General features: G+C 40.6%; 1 protein-coding gene across 1 annotated transcript; it reads left to right on the forward strand.

Moving 5' to 3' along the window:
- Window positions 1-5831: 5831 nt before the first annotated feature.
- LOC143420936 (uncharacterized) lies at window positions 5832-8165 on the forward strand. Its single transcript, XM_076889579.1, has 2 exons — window positions 5832-6959; window positions 7141-8165. Exons 1-2 carry the CDS (start codon window positions 6357-6359, stop codon window positions 7783-7785), a joined length of 1248 nt encoding a protein of 415 aa, XP_076745694.1. The 5' UTR covers window positions 5832-6356; the 3' UTR covers window positions 7786-8165.
- Window positions 8166-23854: the final 15689 nt, after the last annotated feature.

Here is a 23854-nt window from a genome sequence, read left to right on the forward strand (position 1 = left end):
TCTGCCCATTTTCGAAAGCTTCTTTATACACTTTTTGTAGGACCGGAGCAAGAATGTCAATAAATGTTTTATAATACTCAGCTGGTAGGCCGTCGTTACCCGGTGATTTCCCCGTTTTCATCAAAGTTATTGCCTTTCTGATTTCTACCTCAGTAATGGGACCCTCAAGCCATTCCATTTGATCCTGTTGCAGTTTGGGCAGGTCCAGGCTACGTCCACACGCACACGGGTATTTTTGAAAACGGAGATTTTCCGTTTTCGTTTTAAAAAATAATCCCGTCCACACGTAAAGGCAGAAATGAAGGAAAACGCTGCTAGGAACATGCCAAAGCAGCAGGTGGCGCTATATTCCTAACCGTGTAGAAATGTTGGCCAATCAGAAGTCTAGAAGCCTCGGTGGGAAAAAGTAAACAAAGCTGGGGCATAGAAGCAGAACCGAGTCTTATGTGTGGAGGGACAGTAACTGTGTGTGTATATGTAAGCATTTAAACACTGCAGAGAGTACAACTAACAGTAACAGTGTTGTAGAAATTCATTTCACCGAAACAATAACGTGGCGCACAGTGTGACATCAAAAAAGGCGCACATCTTTGACGCTGCGTTTTCTCCGTTTTTCTCGTCCACACCTAAATTCAAAAACGGAGTTTTAGAAAATATCCATTCTGGCCGGAGTTTTTAAAACTCTCCGTTTTCAGTGACCAAAAACGCCGTTTACGTGTGGACGAAAGGTGCAAACGCATAGAAAAATCTGCGTTTTCAAAAATACCCGGGTACGTGTGGACATAGCCCCAGTTTAGACAGAAAAAGGTCTTCACCTGTTTGATTTCCTGAAACAGTAGATGTATATAAACTTTTGTAGTAATTCATGAATATCCTATTTATTTCTCTAATTGATATGACCAAATTATTTTCATGTTTAATAGCTGGAATGAAGTTTGAGAAATACTGTTTTTTAACCTGTCTTGCTAATACTTTACCTGTCTTTTCACCACCTTCATAAAATGTACTATTCAGGCGAAGCATAGAATATGCAACTTTTTTGTTGTATATCTCATTCAATTGAAATTTTAATCCACATATATCCCTATATAGTTGCTCTGTGTAAACCCCTGAAAGCAGGTTTTCTTTATATTTGATTTCTTTTTCCAATATTTGGATTTTATTTAAACTTTCTTTCTTCTTTTTAGAAGCATATGCTATTAGCTTCCCCTGAATGTATGCCTTAGAAGCTTCCCACACTGTTCCTATGTGTTTGGTGCTTCCAATATTAATTTGGAAGAAATATTTGAGGTCTTCCTCAAGTAAGGTCTGAAAGGACTTATCCAATAAAAGGGAGACATTCATTCTCCATCTAGATCCTACTCTGTTCTCTGTACCTAATTTAATACACAATTCCACTGCTGCATGATCAGTTAACCCAATCGCGCAGCGGTGGAATTAACTAACGCTAGTTTTTAAAAACAACTTACTTCCAGATGTTTCTTTAGGTTGGAGGTGGAGTCTTTTGATGCTGAGAGCAGCTTAGTTGCTGGCAAACAGAGTTTGCATTGAACGGTCAGATTTCGCCCATCCCTTTCTTCTTTTAATGTGATTTCCAAGTTTTCCAAGTAAGAAATGCATTCCTGCCCATGCACTGCTGGCTCTGTTGTCCTGGCTTCGGGTCCATTATGTAACTGATGCCACCAACATTAACAGGACGCTTACATTAGAGCCTCTTATTTTGGGTTTTGTTTGGGTTTTCAGCAATGTCGTAAATTACCAATATTAGAAGCCTAACATAATAATGTAATCCATTTATTTCAACAAAGTAACTGTATTCTGATTATCACCTTTTTAAATAACTAACAGAATACAGTTACTCAGCTATGCTATGCTGTGACAGATAAAAAGTCAGGTGGTCACCACATCAGTAGTCGTTTTTTACGATAATACATTAAAATAATCTTTTAACAGACTGTTGATATTTTCTTGGACTAAAAAAAGTATCACTAGTGCAAAAATTTAAAGCAATCTCACCAGGTCATCTGCAAAAACTAATGAAACCAATAAATGAAGCTAGAATAACTGCAAACACACGTCCACGTGTCATTATGCTTCATACACATTTGGTTTTCTTAGACTTGGTAATGCAGAAATCTTCCTGTACTTTCCATGTGGTACCTATATGTAACATATAAACATACTTGTCTTAAAAGTTTATATTAAATATGATAAAGTTATTTTGATATCGTTTTACTATTTTATGCTGACTTATTTCAGCTGTCCTTTAAGAGGCATTGTTGTGTGGAAGGACTGCTCAGGCTGCCATCTATGAATGATTTTCCAGGATAAATGTTTCTCCACTGTGACAGGTATTGCTCAGCAGGTCTGCTCTTTTTCACTGCTGTATGCCAGCTATTGTCTAATAGCAAATAATTTCTCTTCTTGTGAAAAGCTTAAATAGGGCTTTCTGCAAATTGCTCAAAAAGGGAACATAACGCTAACCCTGACCCTTTTTTTGCAGTTTGGAATGCATTATATTCACTCAGCAGACAAGTGCAAGTATCTTAATAGCGACATCTGAAATCTGCCCAGGTTTTCGTTTTTGGCAAGCATGCCATTGTGTCGTGCTTTATTAAATGAGAAATGAAACAGCACTAGACTTGTATAATTCAATTTAAAAAATAAATAAATAAATAATCAAACAATGTTACTCTGGTTTGAATTTGTTATTGTGAGCAGGGAAATTTAAGGCGGGAACTGTTATGTAACACCATGTGACAGTAAACGCAGTGACCTTTTCTGGCGACAATGCAAATGGCACACAGAAACCATCAGGGAAAAGAAAATGAGAGTCAAAAGAGAGACAAAGTGACCTCTGCATGATCGGCCTGGCTTTTCATTTCAATAATTAGTTCTTTTCTTCTCATGTGGTATTAACTCTCTGCTTTGTCTCTTTGTGATGGAAAGGAGCCTCTTTCACATCTATTTCTACCTGCTCTCTTTCTCTTAACTTTGAGAATGACAGCTGCGCTTCAGCCTTCACTCTGAGCCCAAGTGTAAAAACTGCCTTTTTTTAAACTCTCCAACTGTGCCCTTTCTTTAACAACTTATACCTCTATCATTATCCTCTTCAGGACAGTTACAACCTTTGGAAGAGTCTGTTCCCTGAACTTGAAAACATCTTTAAATTACATTTTCAGGAACTTCCAAAGCAGACCACTGCAAGCTGCAGCTGACTCATTCTTAAACATCAATTATATTTTCCACGTCTACAAGTCAGCTAGGGTCTGCTCGGGTTTTAGCGACATAAATTCGTCATCAGATGGTGAGCACGAGGGTCTGTACTTAAGTCCGCGTGCCCGCCTGGTTTTTGTGACCTCGTGAACTCGTCTGTGGACAATTTACATTACAGTGCACCAACTGCGCATGCACCCCGGGTGGGGGATTTCAAGCAGATCTTCAAAGTAATATAACAGGAATGACTGCTCAACTGTCAGGTCTCCAACTGTTCGTGTCTGTGTCCGCAACGGAGTATAATGGAGGCATTACTCAAACAAAATCTGCTTTCAGAGAGATTCATGTTTTATGCTCTGGAGAAAAAATCTGAAGGGACGTTTCAGAAGACCCAGTGTTCCATAATACATTAAAATAATGCGTATTAAAGCTTTTCCTACCGATTTCTTCTAAAGTTGGGTTAGTTAAGCACCACTGGCTTGAACAACCTTCCTCATATGACTTGCTTTCTGGCAGCAGTCACTTGGAAATGTGCTTCTCCCAGCAGATCTCTGAACTCAGTAAGTTAGCATTCATATTGCTGTGTTTTTCTGGTGTCTACATGCAGCTCGATTGATGTGTGCAAAGGTTCTTCCTCCCTCACCCAATCCGTCATCTCAGCAAAGCAGCACGAAGGTTAATTTTGATTACGCTATGGAAGAACTGAGATTACTCATCCCGGAGAATGTGTTTCGTTTAGACATAGCTACTGAGAGATGTCACGAAGAAATAGCCTTCCCACATGGCATGTTGGAAAACTGCAGCCACCACACGCGCACATTTTTTGCATGGTCCCCATCCAAAGAAAGAGCTGGTATTCTCTGTTCCCCAATATGTAAATAATGTAACATGAGGAATAATATGTGAAAGCTGTGATGGCAGGCAGCTCAACCATCAAAACTTTACTTTTTCACGTGCCCGTACATGTTCATGCTGTATTTGCAGCTCTGAAAGATTTTCACTTGACATGTATAAATGTGACAGAAAAGATGCTAAGTGTGATAAATGTTTTACATGAGTCTGTACTGCTAAATAAGTGGGTCTAAAAAGATTGATGCATACATGTTTGCGCTAGATAAATCCTAAAACATTCATTCAGGTATCATATGCATGTCCAGACGTGCCACCAAAGCGATTCATGAGCAGGCCTGACACAGAGGCACGTTTAACATTCTTCAACTCCCACAGATCCCATGATCCCAGTCCAACCAAAGGGCAGCTGCATTAATGGTTATCATTTATTCAAACAATATGCTGTGTATTGTTTATGAACTATTCATGGGAGCCATTAGCACTTCTATAATCCATTTGCTAAAGATTTGCTATGCAGATGTCATAAATAATAAACTGATATCCCCACGGCTTTTTATTATAACTTACCCTTACCAACATTTGCAAATGCATTTTCACCAGACACAACACTCTACTGATACTAGTGCCTTATTTTCTACCTTACTGCTCACTGTTTCGGGCCTTTGCCAAACGGATGTAATGTAACCTCGTGTAATTTGAAGCTACTATGAATAATGGGGGAGTGCTGTTTCATCATTTTCTATAACCAAAAGACAATAAATGTCATGGTCCCCGTGCCTGCTCGGCTGGCCCTGTGTGGCTACATGTTATGTTTTGTCTTTTCTCTCTCTCCTCTCTCTCTGCTCGCTGCCTGGGCGGAGCTCATTGTGAGCTCCCGGCCTCCACCACCTGTAGGCAATCACCTGTGGCTCCTCACCTTGTTTGCTCCCGCTACTTAAGGCAGTGACTGAGAGCACCTCGCCGCTGGACTATTGAATAACGCTCGTCAGTGCTACTTTAGCCTCAGCCAGTTTTGAGCTCTGTCCGTGAAAGTTCCGTGCTAACCCTTGTTCTCTGTATGCAGATTTCTCGTGTTTGGTTTGGAGACTCTGGACGCTTTTCCCGACCCCGCTCTGCACCCCTGGGAACCCTGGCCCCCTTCTCCTTCACCTGTATATAGTGCACCTGGAGTGTGTAAATAAACCTGTTTTTCTGAGATTTCAGTCTGCGCCGAGTCCTCCCTGCTCCTCCGTGACAATAAATATAAATCCTATATAGACATGCTACAACCAACAGGTGCATTTCACTCCAGGACCTTCTTACTGTGAGGTTTAATCACTACTCACTGCACCACCGTGCTGCATTTTAGATTAGGTGATATTTTGACTTCCACAATTGCCATCCATATTCTAGAGAATTATGGATACTTCCAAGCTAGCCAGCCATGGTTAGCATTAGCTAAAATTTTGCAATTGTTACTTCTTTGTCCAAGTGATTTTTGGGGTTTTTGGAGGTTTTTTGCTTTTTTGTAAAACAGTTTTATTGAAAGTGAATAATTTAATGACCAAAATGTCAAACCCAACATTTCTGTATATTAGTTCACATAAAAATGGTCACAGTTGCTGCTTACACACATATAGCTGACACAAAGCAAAACTGGCACTAATTCTCAAATGCATTACTGAATGTGTAAGTTTTTTGTTACTTTGTTCTTTTATCATCATTAAACTAAGGCAACACAGTTTCTAAAGAGGCCCTTTTGAACCACCTTACAGTTTTTGCCCGTTGCTTGAACACTATAAACCCATGCTCAGACTAAAGTAACACAACGTGAAGCTTTTGTTACCATACCTCAAACACATGTACCCATACCTTAAACAAAAGCGCTGCTTTGCACCCCAGTACCAATTATGCAACACTCCTACCCCTTTATGCAACACACATGGTCCTGCATGCTACACTCTATTTCATACATAAGACACTTCGCTCACAAAATGAAATGTCAGGGTGCCATTCGGAAAACACATGTATCCAAAATACAAAACACATCGGGTAATTGCAACCACTCAAATACACACCTGAAGGCACGTACTTGCAAAACCGAACACCAATTAGCCAACTACAAAAAGCCCTCAGCGTAGCCATTTCAAGAACTTCGCAAGCATGGATGGAGGGAGAGCAAGAGGAAGAGGAAGAGGTAGAGGAAGAGGTAGAGGAGGAAGAGGAGGAGGAGGCCGAAGAGGCCATGCACGGACCCATATTTCTGATGAAATAAGAGCAACTTTGGTGTCATCAACCATGGCCTGACTATGAGGGAAGCTGGGCAGAGAGTCCACCCACATCTAAGCCGCTTCACAGTGGCATCTATAATACGAACATTCCGACTAGAAAACAGGTATGTCTTCACCTCCATACCTTCTGCTCTACTCAGATGGTTCCATAGCACTGTTCTACAGTATATCACATTACCATATCAAGTGTACGGGGTGCTAATGCTCCTTTTGCAGCCAAAGTGGCTGATTCCTCATATTGAAGTACAGTGTTGTACAGTGGATGACACAGTACGTACAGTAAAGTACTGTATGAAAAATAAGCAAACCGATGACAATATGTGGTTGTATTCCTCCAGAATGACCCGAAGACCTTCTGGGGGAGGACGGCAACGCCTGTTCACACAACAGCAGGAACTTGCCGTTGTGGACCTAGTGAGGGCAGACAATGCCATCCGTCTCCACCAGCTACGACGGAAAATACTTGCAGACAGGCGAGTGTTCAGCAACATAGACCATGTGAGCATCACCACCATCAGACGCATCTTGGGTAAACACAGCATCACCATGAAGCAGCTCTACAGAGTCCCATTCGAGAGGAACAGTGACAGGGTCAAAGGACTTCGAGCTGAATATGTACGGGTACGTGTAACTGTCCCTTACATTTACAATAGAGTATTGGTGAAGTCCAGTAGCAGCTGAATATGTACCATATCAGTACCACATGGATCTATTCTGAGAGCTACACAGGTACCTGTGTGATGGGGTGAGGGTGCTGTATGTGTAGCACTGTAGTACAGTGACATGTTCCCCTTTTTTTCAGAGGATCATGGCCATGGATGGAGCTGCACAGCCTCATGAATACATTTTCATTGATGAAGCTGGATTCGACCTGAGCAAAACAAGACGACGGGGTCGTAATGTAATTGGCCAAAGGGCAGTTGTGCACGTCCCAGGGCAGCGCGGGGGAAACATCACATTATGTGCCGCCATATGCCTTCGAGGACTTCTGCACCATCATGCAATGCTAGGTCCATACAATAGCCAACACATACTCACATTTCTAGATGCTCTCCATAACATAGTTGTACAGAACAGACCAGATCAGCCCAGGTTTGTGGTGATATGGGATAATGTCAGTTTCCATCGGGCTGCTCTGGTCCAGGCCTGGTTCACCGACCACAATCAATTTGAAGTGGTATACTTGCCCCCTTACTCACCATTTTTAAACCCTATTGAGGAATTTTTTTCGGCTTGGAGATGGCGAGTATATGACCGCCAACCACATGCCCGCATGCCTCTTCTGCAGGCAATGGAACAGGCCTGCGGCGACATTGAGGTGACAGCGATCCATGGATGGTTTCGGCATGCAAGAGGGTATTTTCCCCGGTGCCTAGCGGGAGAGGACATAGCTTGCGATGTTGATGAGGTCCTGTGGCCAGACCCCAACAGACGGCGGGATCCATGAGCCCACTTATGCACACTTGTCATGGTTTTTTGTGTTTACAGTATAGTGTTTTTTCTATTGCAGTATTATTGTGTTGTGGTTTTTTTTTTTTTTTGCTTCATCTGAATTCATGGTACTGCGATGTACACTATTGAGTAGGTCTATTTGCGTTTTTGGTTGTTTGGAAATGTGTCTCCTGTAAATGTGCCTTCTGAATAAACAATGGAAATCAAGGACTGCAGTGTTTTATGTAAAGAAGACTAGTGTGTTCCCCCTGATCTGTAAGTGTTTGCATATGATGCAAGTATGTGTCATTTTGTCAACAGAGTTACATTTTGACAGAGGAATGTTAGGTTTTGACAGCAGAGTTTAGGTTTTGGGAGTGGAGTTTCATTTTGGCACAGATGTGTATGGTATATTTCCCAGTATTGTGTCGTGTTTACTTGTGTTTAGAGTTTTGGCACAATGAGCGACGTTTTGCCAAATGTGTTCAAGCAACGGGCAAAAACTGTAATACAAGAAGGAGGAGCAGAAACATAACTTGACAACTGACAGTTGCCTCAGCGGCCTGTAACACAACACGCTTAGACAGCATTTAGAATAAATGCTCACAGATGAAAAGGTACCACTTCTCTGGAGAATGTTCTGGGAAGCATAACTGACTGAATACTTGATGTAAGTTGAGACAGATGTAGACACAACAACAACATAAAAAAAGAAAAAAGCAGCTACTAATCAGAAAGTGAGGCCTGTGAAACAAAGTCTATAAATTATATAATGAACTCTAAATTTCTCTGTCACTCTACAGAGGATATAGTGACTGCTTTCCCATGAATCCCAAATTCCCTGCAGTGCTGGAGCACTCTGATGAATAAAGTTATATTTCAAAGCATTTATTTTTTGGTGACAGGATTTGCATTAAGGACTCAAACAGCCCCTGAAAGTGAACAGAACAAGTGAGCTGTCCAGATCAGCTCATACAGCGATGTTATTCCTCGGTTTCAAGGCGTCCTGTTGGCTGTCAGATCTATCTGGGGTAAACAGTGTTGCAAACCAAGACAAAATTTGTGTTTTACATTTCGTCTCCACGGGCCGATTTGTGAATTTGCTTCCATGTTTAACAAAATTCGATCCCTTAGCCTGAGGATCTGTGATTGGAGCCAGACACTGTGTATTGGTTGGCTAATTGTAGGTGACGGTGTTTCCTGTTGTCGGAAAGGACACGCTGGCTCAATCGCAGCGCGGGGTCATTGCGGTCATGCCTAATAAGAAGCAGAATTAGATTCCTCACATGTCAGGAAACTGAGCACACAAAGAAGTCACACAACGGAGCGGGGAGGAGGAGGATGCTGGGAAGGTTAAAATAAAACAGGTCAGTACAAATACTGGCATGAAGAGAAGAAGAAAAGCAAGGCATCGATCCCTTTATTGTTTCAGCTGAGGAACGTCTGCAGCCAGGAAGCTTCAGACAAAAGCTCTGTGGTGGGGCTATCTGCAATTATGGCACTATATCATAGGCGGTGAAGTGTATGTGTGGTTACTCATGTTAGGGAAGATGAATACAGTGTAGCAACCCATCGTGTGTCAGGTTTATGTCGCTTTGGTCACTGCGGGTCTCATCACTGCACTTGCAGGCAGTCAGTTGACGCCTGTTCTCACTCCATTGCGGTTAGAGATGTACCGGTGTCCAGCGGAGTCGTTTCAAAATATATATGAGGAGAGCTGCTGAACTTTAGGCACGGTTCAGCCAAAATTACAAAAGGCAGTTCCAAAGAAAAGGTACAGTATTATGCCTCACAAGGCCAAATATTATCTTTTGCCATCACCCTTTTTTTTTGTTCAGCTAGGTTCAGCACAATCTGCTTCTTTTGGAAGTCAAATGCTGTTAGCATTTGAGAGCACTCTACAGTCATTTTCAGAGTTACGGTTCTTGTTCCACATCTGCTTGAATTAGCCAGCAGATGCCCGTCCACTGCAACCCTCTTCATACGCATAATAATGCACTGATTTATGAAGCAGCAACTCATAACATCAGAATAAATGTGAACCCCAGAAACTGATATATAACGCTTGTTTAGCACTTGGCATGTCCAGCCTGAAAAGGACAAGATTTTGGCTGTGTCGAAGCTCTTTTTTTTCTCTTCATGTTGTGTCATCTATAATCTTTCTCTCTCTCTCTCTCGCACTCCCCCCACCCCCCCTTTTTTCTTTCCTCTCCAGATTTTTCTCTGGAGTTGTCAACATTTGACAGCATTTCTCGGACCAGCACGGCTGGATCCCAGAACAACAGGCAACAGTCACATGAGGGCCTCAGCGTGAACAGGACCGGCCCATGACCCGGACCGAGACTGTAACTCAGATACAATGACCTCATGAAGCACTGGGGAGAAGGCCTGTTCTTTGGCTAAACAACCCACTTAAAGCACCGAGTGAAAAATGAAATAAAACATACTCTGAACATAGTTTTTAATACATTTAAACTGAAAAAATAAGACGGAATTTAAATAATGTTCAAAATGTGTGCAAATTTATATAATTACAGATCCACTCAAAGGCCTGTCATCCTGTTTATGGGAATTAAAGAAATAGATAGGAAATATATTCAAGTAAGATGCAAAAACTCCCCTCAAAAGTTCTCAAATTTATCTGCCAAGTATGGAGTTGTAGTCAGGAGGCAGTTAGTAGATCGGGATATAGACTGGAGGTGGGGGGAAATAACAAGTCTGGCTCTGTCAAAAAGTTAAAAAATGTATCCAAAAGCTCCTGTAGAGAGATAAAGTAGAACCATAAAACTGAAGAAGTTCAACATGGAGTGAAGGTTGTAGAAGGTCTACAGGAGAGATGGTTTTGATTTACACAGCTCCTTTTATCCAAAGGAGATACACACACACAAATACGTATTACTGGCCACAATAGCGGGGAAAACTTGGGATTTAGTGTATCTTTACCAAACTGGTCTATGACCTGAGTTGTGTTATTAATTCTTCATTGGCTAGTGCCAGTTTATCACAGAACAGAGACAGTAAACCCCACACTTCATTTATTCAAAACGACTGAACACGTTTCTGCAAAAAGTAATTTGCGGAGGCTGTGCTGGTGGAGGATAGCCCACATATAGCATGCCAAGTCTACATCCAAAAATTCAAGATCTTAGATGTGTCCTTCCCCTTTCACCCCTAGCAGATATCTGTTAACACCACTTGTCTCAGAGCCATTCACTCATCTCCTGTGAGCGTCACTGTTCATTCACTGAGGCTGTGTACACTTAAAGTGTAATCTAGTTTCCTGGAAGTTGTCCAAGTGGTCCTACCCTGTGGTCAGCTATTTCCACACTCATTCATGATCTGGAAGCATCTGTCATTTAAGTTGAATACTTGGGGGCTATACTTACCTGTGCTGGGGCTGGTGTGTACAGTGCAGTAAGGATTGTGCTGGTACAGGTATGACGATGGGAAACCTGATAATTACTGTAATCTTCAGGTAAGTATAGCTGTGGCTCAGCGGTTTTGGATCTGAGTGTTGCTCCATCGCTGTTGCACAGAGGCTTGTCCAGAGTAACAGGGGCTGCTTTGACGAGCTGCACTTTCACCGACAAGCTGCTGCGATACAGCGGTTATAAGCCGTTAACTGGTGTAATTTTAGCTTTAATGAGGGCTTGAGGAGAGAGGTATGTTGAAAATTGGTACTGTGTGCCAATAAAACATTAAAACCAAGCCCCTGGAAGCCCTTATCTTTCAAAGTTTTCGTCATTGCTCCACTCGTAAGCGTTTCAGTTGTAATTCCTTGACTTTGCATATGCACAGAGGGAAGCAGTCCTTGCAGTTGAAAGTTTACACCTACAAACATGCCTGTCATTAGGATACAAGACGCATAACATTAAAATTACGAGTATGTTGGTAAAATCACACAAAGACAGATGGAAGCAAAGCAAATGGCCAGCAGCAAGATCTAATATTGACAAAGCAGAGAGTGTTGTTGTCTACAACGTGAACTGACAAATTGGATTTAAAGAGAGGTGAGGACCCTTGTTAACAGATCTGCAAGATTAAGAAGTTATCAGGTCAGAGACACTGAAGCCATCTACTTAAGCCCTTGTTTGACATAGTATGACTTTTCCAGACGCTGAGATAAACATGCGTTTTTAATGTTTTTTTGCCATCCCAGTAGATCAGATCAGTGTTTCATGAGGCTGAGAGGCCAAAAGTTTGTTCGACCCACAGAGGATCATGTAATCCTTCAGCTGCAGAAATGAAAAAAAGGAGAACCGTGAAAACTCTGTTTTATTAGGTTTTTTATACAAAGTTGGTGATAAATATCATGCTGTAGTGGTGAGTAGCTTTCACCACCTTCAACAAAGAGGCGAAAACACTTATGTTGCAGCATCAGAGGAAAATCACCCTAGGGTTCCCCTCCGATGACCCCTCCAAGCGGCCTGGTTAAACATCCTGTCTACAAATTAACGCAAGAGATGGTGTCCAAACCTAGCTGGGGATATGTTACAAGCTACCCTCCAGAGAGGTTTGGGTCATCCAGACAGGAAATGAAAGGGAAAATGGTTGTAAAATGGCTTCTGCTCATGACTCATCGAGAGACCTGGCACTCAGATCGCAGCAGGCTGGAGCTCATCCCTTAGCCTGTTCTGACCTGGACTGCTTCATTGTGCCATCGCTTTCATCCAGTCATAAGCTATCAGATGTTCATGTGTGAAATGAAAATGCTCTGTGTTTAATAAAGTTCAAATTGCAAGCTGGGTTTGTTTGTGTGACAACACGATAAGAACATATGGATGTTACATTTATAACAGTAATAATACTGTCAAACTGTGTTATTAATGCACAGCGTTTGACAGTCTTATTGCATTAAACTGTGTAAGGCTAGATATGATTCTCTGAAGATACCAGTAAATGTCATTGCAATTCTGCTCGGAGTGTTACAACTAATCAGATATTACAGAGATCCCAAGCTCGCCTCCTTAATCACAGAACATTGTGTCAGTAACTAACAGAAGCAGGAGAGAAATCCAAAATATCAGCAGCCAACAGCATGAACTTTGGAAACTAGGGAGACTTTGAAACAGCACAGCAACCTGAAAAAGACAGAAGGAACAGAGACATGAAAGAGGAACTAATAAATTCAATCAGATAAGAGGGTAGGGAAAAGAACAAAGGAAGGAAGTCAAAATACTGAAAGGCACATACCTTCAAAATAAAACAAGAAGTAGATTGAAAGAGGGAGAAAGAATAAACTGTTCAATTCAATTCTGTTTAATCATAGCACCAAATCACAATAACAGTCACCTCAAGACGCTTTATATAATAAGGTATAGACCCTACAATAATTTAAAAGAAAACCACAACAATCAAACAACCTCCACGAAGAAGGGAGAGAAAAACTCTCTTTTAACAGGAAGAAACTTCCGGCAGAACCCAGCTAAGTAAGGGGAAGCCATCTGCCGAGACCTGCTGGGACTGAGGGCAGGGAGCAGGACAAAAGACACACACAAAAGACAAAATGAGACCAAATAACTTGTTATAACTGCACCAAGGCCCAGTAAAATAAATGAGGAATATTTTGAACACGGTGAATAATGCAAATCTATGAAAGGGGACTCCAAGAATTTAAATGTAGCACTGGTACATCCATTTCTTCATTTTCCAGTTTTTGGTGATTCCCAGACTTTTTTAATAGGATTAAAAGTCTAATATTTTTGCATTTATTTAATTTAGTACATTCATACAGTTTTTGTGTTAATAATTACTAAAAGTTAGCAAATATGCCAAACTAAGGCCCTATTTAAAATTGCATTTTAATGCTTACATTGGTTGTTGTATACAGGATACTGTACGGAGCTTGAACTGAAAGATGAAACAGGTGTTCATGAAGATGTCCAAGAAAATCCACTCACACATAATTGAATTAAAAGTCAAATTCAATTATGATTCCATTGGAGTTTGGTTTTATGTGTTTTGGACATGAAATAGGTGAATAAATCAAACTGTAGGAGACTGAGTCTGTTAATTTCTGGACCAGTGATGCTGTTTTGGTGCTTTTTGCTGGCAAATCTGTCAGCTCAGGGCTCAGTCGGCATTTTCTTTTTCTTTTTTTTTCAGGAAAATCTCCAGCTGGCCCTGTGTGTGGAATTACACCCAAGGATCCAAGCAAGGCAGGCTCACAGAAAAGAAAACAGCTGTCAGACAATGAATTACTGTACTTTCCTGGGGAATGGATGAGGAAGCTAGACTGTGTCAAAAACACACATACGCTCCTGCTTGTCATACAGTTTGCATATGTTACTTGTACTTGTTTATACCCAGAAAGTCATGAAAACATGGCAAAGGCGATACTGCTTTTACTATCTGAACTCAACATGTATTTAGTATCTCATGCTACCTTTCATTCTAATTTAAACACAAGCTTAATAGATCGCCACACTTTCATGCAAACATGTTGACTGAAAGAGTAAGGTTGGGGGGAGGAATCTCAGATTTCCAAATATGCAGTTCTTTTTCTGGTGATGGCTCTAAAGCACTAACTTTGGCAGCAGGGTGACTTTGCAGTGCAAACAGAGCACATCCGCACACTGACCCTTGTGAACCAAGCAGGCAGCTCCGCAGAGCGAGCCGACAGCCTGCGGGCCTCAATGCTGCCTCAGTCTCACACACGACCGTGAGTGACCCAGACTCAAGGGAGAAAACAGTCTTTTTCTGCGCTTGTGCATGTCAAGGGTATTTAAACTAAACTACATATAAACTTATGCAAGTGTACCAAAGGTAATATTGTTGGTATTCGTTTATCCCATCTTTAGTAGGATGCTGTCAAATTTCCAAAGCTTTGTTTTTAGCATTAAGGAAATAAAATATGTTAATCCTCTCCATTTTAATACACACGCATGATGCACTTCGTCTGAGGCAAGTCAGTAATAGTAAGAATGACTCTGATCCAGTAAAGCCATGATAGTGAGCTAACATATACTAACATTAGAACACCAAGAATTATAGCCAACATTTATTTATGCCTCTAATTTTTTCCAGACATCACAACAGATCAAAATATCTGCTATGAAAAACCTGCGTTTCAGGTCTGTTCATTAGGTTTCTTTGTGTTTTGGAGCCAGATGTGATGAGTGAGCATTGGCTCCTATGATGGATATGCTCGACCAATGGCTAGTTGTAGGCAAATGAGCGTTCTCTGGGTACCAAAAAATAACCAAACTGTACAACATGGATTAAAAGTTTTACACAGTATGACCTGAAATGAGGGACTGAGCCCATATACTCATGAGCAAAGTGTTTTTTGAGGTCAGGTCCAAGGGTGGCAAGGTGGTTCAGTGATTAGCAAAAATATAGCTTCTCCAGCTTCCTCCCAGAGATCACCAATCTTAACAGACTGGTGACCTGGCTAGATTTTACTGAGCTGTCACACCTGGTGTGGGCCCCAGCCTCTAGCTTAGCGCAAACCAAGGTAAACATCTTGATCTTCTTTTTTCAGCTGGTTTCCAAGGAGCTTATCTGCCTCCATCTATCCTTGAAAGCAATGAAAAACATCTAGCATGGATACATTTCAAGTGAAACTTTTACCCACCAACAATCTAAATCTGGGAGATAAACACAATATGTTACTTTTCACGTCCTAAAACTGTAAAAGCAAGGAAACAAATAAACACATTTTGTTTAATGCGTTGTAAAATTTTTAGATGGTACAACAGCAGAGAACCGTGACAGCACACATGTTCTTAATGTCAAAGTGAGGTTGCAAGTGTGTACCAAGTTTAAAGGTGAAGTCTCTGATTGTAGACACGTGTACTTTGACACCGAGAGCTGCTGGCTCTATACCTGCAGATCCTGTGATGATGTTATGGAGTTCTCGGAGAGTTTTTTTCCACATAAAACACTCTGTCTAGTGACAGTTTAGCTGGGATGGCCAGTTCTGGACAAACTGTCAATTGTTTGAAGTCAGTGCCACTTGCAGAAAATTTGCCTCATAGTGCAATTATTTATTTTTATTTAATTAGGGATCTTGTTAAATCCTTTGCCACACTCACTGCAAACTTTTATCAGAAGCCTTGAGCTTTTAGGATCCTGGCATGAAGACAATACACACTTAAACAGCAAAGAAAAAAGCAGACAATGAAGAAGTTTAAATAGCACAGGGTCCACCTGTGTTGAACTAAGAAGGTTCTAATTATTGGAACCTTATCTGGAACTTCTGATTCTGATTCAAGAAATGGAAATGCCTTTAAAATGTCAGTTTTATGTGTTTTCTCTTTGAGTATGCCGCCTTTGCAAAGTTTCCTAGATCAGTCGTTAATTGTCCAAATATTCTGAAAACATCAGTGACCATGGGTTTGACTAATTTTTTTAACTGCAGTATTTCATAAGGAATCAGGAGAAATGTCTTCCTCGTCTGCTTACACAAACCTCCACGTAGTCTGTAATGTTTCTAAGTGTTTGTCTGAGCCTGTGTGTGACAATTGCATTCAGCGGTAATAATCAGATCAGTCAACCTCATCTTGTCGCACTGTGCAGCTTTCAAAAGAAAATCAACAGTCTCTTTCTTGCCAAGGAGTTCTCAGCATTTCCCCTTCCCCCACAAGACTCTCTCCCACCAATTGGATTAAATTGGAAAGTAATGAAATTTCTTTTTAAGGAAATGATAGATGTTTACAAGAATGATCTCGCTGGGGAGAAACACGGATGCCGTATCTCGGTTTGGTTTTACACAAAGGTGGAGAGTCTGCACTGTTTCAAACGAGACGCATCGAGTCCTTTCACAGTGCTGTTGTATGAAATTACCTGGCTTTTATATCAGCTCTACCATCTGGGTCCTGTTACCTCAGCAACTGATGAGCCAGCCTAAAATGGTTTCATTTGTCTCTGAGAGAAGAATATTGTGGTTTACCCAGGAAAGGTTATGTTTGTAATATGTTGTGGGCTTAAATGCTCTCCAAATTGCCCGGACCCCATTCAGTGGTATTTTTTTCTCCTGTCGTAAATATAAAGCTATTTTGAGACCTACAGAAATGATGATAACATTTTTTTATTCCAGACAGGAAACTAACTGGTGGTACTGGTGAAAAACCCTGCAATATTTTTTCAAATTATTCAAAGAACATCATATATTATATTTGGGAATTTCCAGCCAAGTATATAAATATACACTTTTTAAGCTGCTATTAGCGGTCTTAAGAATGCAATTTCATATGAAGCAGCTGGTAAACTCAAAGCAGAGGTGGGCTGCATCAGAGCCAAAAATTTGATCTGTTTCGAGCGAAAGACGGTTACAAAGGAGGGTCAAAGAGCCACACAGCAACGTGCAATATGGTACACGACAGCTAAGTGTCCACAGGAACCATGAAAGAAGGATGCCAGAAAAATGGGAAAAAAAAATGTCTTAAAATAATTACTGAAAATCATGACTTTGCTATCTCATGCCAGAGCATGACAGCAAAAAGCCACTTCAGTTCAAGCAGCAGGCTTTGAATCCAGGTTTAAGCCACGCCTCCTTCCTGGCTCTGTGGATGCGAGTGCTTTGGTGAAATTGAGACGTCAGTGAGAGCTTGATGGATTGCCACAATGCTTTGTAGCCACACTTACTTCTCCACCTGCACCATCATAAGTGCTGAAATATCTTGGCAATAGTTGGAAGACAGATTGAAAGGTCCTTGGTGACCCAGTCACCTCTTGACTCTTCACCCAGTTTGGTTGGCTTATGAGCAAATCAGTTAATTCTTACAGGAAGTTGTTACCGTGCTAACAGACAGAGCATGACCAATACATAGCCTTTTGCCATGACCATGTTAGACCCCTTGAGCCTTTTGTTGACCTTGGACACGATTTGAGACTGCTTTCATGTAATGAAAAACATCCACAGCTCTCATTTTCTGTAAAAAGCAAAAGTCATTTGCAGGCATCTTCTTAAACTGCAATCACAATGTGATGTGAGATCTCTGTATGGGGTTCTATCTGTTATCAAACTGGCATGTGAGACTGAAAATATGATAATCTTATGAGGTTTCGCACTCTTTATCACACTTAGATCTGATAAAGCTACCCGTTTGTGTTCAAAAATGCACACCAATGCACACCAGTCCATGCATAAACATTTTACATTGTGCTAATATGGGTTGTGTGTCTTTTTCTGCTCACAGGTCAACAGTGCATAACACAGGTCTCCCACACACCAAGGCATCATATGAACTATGGCCATAGTTGCAACCATTGCTGTCAGCAACCACAACACACTAAAAATAGTGATGACAGGAGCTCTGACTCACACATTCAACAAATGAATTATCACAAGCAGCTGAATCTCAGCAAAATCTAAATTATTCATATAGTGTGATGATTTCTGCTTCTGTTTGAGCAAACACTGAGTATAACTATTGGAATGAACTGAACTGAAACAGGAAATTACTAATCAAAAGTACAAGTTCAAGTCTTAAGTCACCGACATTTCTTTATATTATTCTTCCAAGGAGTCAGACTTTCTGGTAATAATCGTTTAAAGTTGATGAACAGTTCTCCATTGGCGCCAGTCCAGTCCATCCATCCGTCCAGTCTTTGTATTTGATCATTTTGAGAAGAAAGTTGTTGTTTTTTCTTCTTTTCTTTTTTCACTAAACACTGAGATATGGATCATTCAAGTAAAAAGAACTAACTAAAAAAAACTATCTACGGCAGATAAATGGTATCAAAAAGTCTTATGCTTAAGAAATAGGAAAGAATCCAAGGAAGACTTAAGCATCTGGCCCTTTAGTTGATCCATCTCCAGTTTGGCAAAAGAATACATGAATAGAAAAACTCATACTGGAGCACTATCAGTCATGGATTGGCCTCCCAGAGCCCGGACTTCAACATTACTGAAGTAGTGTCTTGATCATCCTGACAGAGAATGGAACCAAAGGCAGCCAATAACCAAAGAAGAGTCTGGAGAACTAGTCCCGAAGACTCCTGCACAGTAAAGGTGGTCAGACCGAAATATTCACATTCTTTTTTTTTTTTTTTAAACTGTGTTTTTGCCTTATATTTGCCATGCATGTTTGTACATACCAATACATAGCTGCACCTATTTCCCATTTTTCTTGCAAAAATATGTAGGAAAGAAGGATGGCTTGAGACTTGAGCACAGTGCTGTGCAGATTAATGTCATATTAGCTTAAATTGTGTTGTTATCACCTTATCAAATAAAACTTTATATTATTTACCATCACACTTTCTTTCAGAAAATGCTTAAAATATTGATTGCAAGTTCAGTAAAATGATTTAATCTCATTACCTGTTTAGGTGTGTTGGTATGAAACACTTGCTGCTTTTGAAACATGCACAAAATTATATTTACCCAGCACAGTTTAGTAAGATAGGCAAACTATTCTCTCTCTCCGTCTTTGTGCGTAAGAAGGCTCGTCTGTCCTGAGACTTATGTAAGATAAACCTGCCGACCTCAGTGACCCTAATCTCTGAGACGAGAGGATCACCTTCCCACTCTGCGCTAGCTCACCTTCACTCTCTCTACACACACACACAGTTCTCCATTATGAGCCACTTCTCTTTGCATCTCTCCCACCCCTAACCTTTTTCCTTTTTACAGCATATTCTTACTCTGTCACCCTTATCCTGACCTATAACCTCACCTCAGCGCAATTTAGTAGTTTAAGCTTCGTAATTCCTGCCCCGCTGATGCTTTCAGCTGAGGTGTACGTTTACAGAAGTTTTCAAATATCAGCTTGAAAAGCTATCATCTCTTCATTGCACTGACTGACAGCTGCTGTTGACCTCTTTGCCTGCAGATCTGTTTCTGTTCTGGTTTCTTTTGTGTTTCCCTTAAGTGTTTGCTCAAAAGTCCTTTGTAACACTGCAGCGGAGTTGCCCTGCAGTAACTCTTGTCTGACACACATCTTGGTGCAAAACTACTAATATGCGATATCTCTTTCTTCCTTTCTAGGCCATTATTGCTAATACCTTAGCCGACCTTCCAGTCTGTGTACGACACCATCTAATGTGCTTAGAGCAGGGAAAACGAGGCAATGCCATTTCAGTTCCCAGGAATTTTGAGCTTCATCTTGTTACTGCTCACGGAAAATCACATCGAAACAATAAACAGAGACAGGGCAAATCAATTGATTGAGTTATGCATTGTATGATAAATCTTAATTAACTTTAGCTGTGTAGTCTCTAAAAACATACTCTCTGTTATAAAAGGGGACTACACAGCCTTACTGTTTTACCTAGAATACAATGTTAATTAAATTCTAATTAAAAAATTCCAGTGAAATAAATGATAATAAAAAAAAGCCTCAATGAATGGAGACATAAATTTGTCAGTAATCTATGTGCTGTCGAAAGAAATGGATCTGGGTAGGCATACACTTAGTAAGGTAAGGTCATTGTTAATAACAAGCAAATCATTTAAAATGGATACAGAAGTGTGACAAAATTATAATTGATGGCAATAAAGCAGACATGTCAGCATCATTGGGTTTGAGGCAAGAATGCAGCTCAGAAATAATTCATTTAATTGATGTGAGATTAAATGTCAAATTTCCCTCCAGCTGACCTCAAATTGTATCTCCAATCTTTATTGATCTATTAATGTGGCTTTTTTCACTTCATTTCCAACTTAATTTATTTTGCTGGGACATTGATTTGTATTCATCTGTATTACATGCATTCATATTGTTTCATTATCAACACACAAGTCAGTGATAAGTTCCTCTCTCTATCATTGCTCTCTACTTGCCAGTGGACTCAATGATAAAAGGCTTATGGGTCAAATGGAAGAAGTGTTTCATAGTTTAAATAATCATCTTTTAACGTAGAGTCTAAATTCACGGTTGCAGATAGGATCTCCCAGGGCTACACACAGAGAGACACACGATGACAGTTTGCACTCACATTCACACTCATGGGCAATTTAGAATCACCAATTAACCAAACCCCACTAATTTTATGTCTTTAGACTGTGGGAGAAAGCTGGCATACCTGGAAGAACCCACACAGACACCGAGATAACATGGAAAACCAACATAAAAAAGAACTAGCTGGATGATGGATTCAATCCAAGGATCTTCTTGCTGTGGGGCAGCAGTGCTAACCACCTTTTCAACCTTTAAACCTAACTTCTTTGAGTGTCACAGAGTTGATTCAGTTCATCTGGATGTTGTGTTTTCAGTGGGAGAAACATTTCATCACTCATCTAATTCAGCGGTCCCCAATCCCCCGGGCCTCGGACCGGTACCGGTCCGTGAGAGTTGAGGCTCAGGTGTGAAATGTATGGTTTTCAGGGTTTTTATCGGTTTTCAGCGTTATTTTGTTATCGTTTTTATCGTTAACTCGGTTTTCCTGGGTCTTTTCACGTGTGTTATGAATAAATCTACTTTTTTTCGGTACCGGTATTAGTTTTATTTTGTTGTATTTATTTTTGACACCTTAAAGGCCGGTCCATGAAAATATTGTCGGGCATAAACTGGTCCGTGGTGCAAAAAAGGTTGGGGACCGCTGATCTAATTGACTTCTTCACTCTCAGCTGACTGCAGGTTTCCCCAATCTTAGAAACGATACATTTGACCAGAACTACTGACTAAAAGTGGGCTGTGAGGTCAGGTTCACGGTCATTCATATGCACAGAGAGTTGGGGAAAGCATTTAAACATTCTTGCGACCACATATTACAATATATTTACTCAACACCTTTTAATTAGTAATGAACAATACATTGCAGGCCATGAGAGAGAAAGAGAGAGATCTTAATATCACTAAACTATCTTAAAAACTGTAGGCTCAACAAAGACTTATTAACAGGTTAAGAAATCCTTGCTATTGTATCTGTGTTTGCAGCCATCTAGTAAACTCGACCAACTCATTAGGAAAATGTCGCTAAACTAATAGCTTAACTTCGCCGACTAGCTAGGTTAATGCTAAGTCTTTGCGTCTGATGCTGGAAAGACTGCACAGAGTGGATTTCAAATCAGAATATGTGAGGTCGATACTACAAATGCACATTCTTGTGTAAAATAGTCATTTAACCTTTTGCTGATGAAAACCCATTAATGAGTGCATGTTTAAATATAACCTTTTTCCTATTATGTTTTGCACATTCCACAGAGTGACAGAAATTTGCCACAGGGTGAAGCAGGAGACAGATATGCATCGCTTAAAGCATGAAACAAGGCCCAAATTAAGGTAATGACAGCCAGTAATTTAGTTTGACATGATTATTATAAGGGTGACTTGGGAAAGTTTCCTACAGTGATGGGGAAAGTGATGTGTAAAGCAGTTCTTTTCAGTGTCCTGAATATCTTGACTCTTTATATTGGTCACTGAATCTTTCAGAGCTCTGACTGTACTGTCCCAGTCACTGAACTCAATCATGGGTGAATGGTGTATTTTACTCATGATACCTTTGATCACTTTGACTAACATTTCAAACCTTATAAATCTTTATTTTTTCAAAGTCTCTTGATTGAGTAAAGGAAATCGTGGAGGGTTTTTTCCAGCCCATTTTAAACTGGATGAGGTTGTATATCATGAAGGGCTACGGAAACGGGGTCACGTCACGAGACAGTCTGGTATGATGGCCGAAACTTTGCTGTAAATACAAATTCTACACAGCACAGCCTGAGCACACTGAGTGGGACATGCTGATGTAAAGCATTGCCAAAGGCAAGTCGGCCTGCAGCTGACCTTCACTCTTATCTCACTTATGGTTGCTAGCATGCCTGATGGATGTTTCCTTATTGTTTGTACAGACTGACCCGTGTGGAATCTGTTTACAAGATTTGTGTGTATGTGTGTGTGTATGTTAGGGGGGGGGTCTGGGCTTTTATGCTGTCTGCTCAGTAGTATCCCACACTACTGAAAAAGAAAAACACACACACAATACTGAAATGTTCCTATAACTGGGATTTTAGAGAAATTGAAACAGCATATTAGTCTGGCCACAGTTGTAGCTCCTCACCAGTGGACTGGAGTCGGGACCAAACTAGGTTTGGTAATGCTGTGGTCCAAACAGTTCCCACTTATTCCATAAAAACCTTCATCTGGAAAAAATTCTTCACAGCAACAGGGAAGGAAAAAAGGAGCAAAATCACATGAAGCCAGCCACTCTCCAATCTTTGCGGTGGAAAAGCCATTAAAGAACAGATGAGTACAGACTACCAGAAGGGACGAAGAACTACAGGATGAATGACAAGTGTCTTAGACGTTATTTAAAGGTAAACAGATAATTATAACGACACTGGATCCACTGTGTGGATTCCCTCTGTTTCATCTATCTCCCTCTGCCAGCTACCTACTGTGGTAGGAGTCTTTCAGAACTCTCTCTTTAAACTCTAAATCAAAGCTTCCCTTAAATTAAGAGGGCTACTTCACTTCATGCTGCATCTCAAATTAGGGACCTGAGATTTAGGTCCTTTGGCACCATTACATCAATCTGACTTCTTTATAGAGCCAACCACAAATGAGATGGGTTCTTAAGAGAGGATTAAGTAGAGTGATGCTTGAAATTAAGACTTAGACTAACAGCACCAGAAGGCAGGCGTTGACAATAAGCAAATAAATATTCCTGCTGGTTGACGGTTGAAGAACAACATGATAAAGGTGATGTTACACAACTTTGACATTTGATACTTTAAGTTATTTTAGGCTCTATATGAATGATACTGGGCCTCTGGTGATATGATTTGCACACTCCTTGTCTTTTATATGCCCCAACAAATGCCAAGGAGTAGCCTTGATGAGTACTGCATTAGATACTGTATCAAAGATGTGTGGTGCACACTGGCCCCTAAATCAATAAAGGCACAAATATCAGTAAACAAAACACTGCCAACCAGCCAAAAATGTTAAAAACGTAACTCAAGTAGCCATCACTTATAGAATAGAGAAACATTAAACTGCATCTAGGCTTGTGTTTCTAGCAATCTGATTATGACATCTCTCCTTTTAGTTTTTTTGGGGGGGGTTTCCACTAAATTCTGAGAGATAAGAGGAAACTGTGCCAAAAAAAAGGGAAATTCCTTAAATGGCCACTTCTACTCTCCAGAAACAAGTCGATCTCCATGGATCCCATCCCTAAACACTGAAGTGTCATAATAA

The sequence above is a fragment of the Maylandia zebra genome, linkage group LG11, assembly GCF_041146795.1.
Source record: "Maylandia zebra isolate NMK-2024a linkage group LG11, Mzebra_GT3a, whole genome shotgun sequence".
NCBI lineage: Eukaryota > Metazoa > Chordata > Actinopteri > Cichliformes > Cichlidae > Maylandia > Maylandia zebra.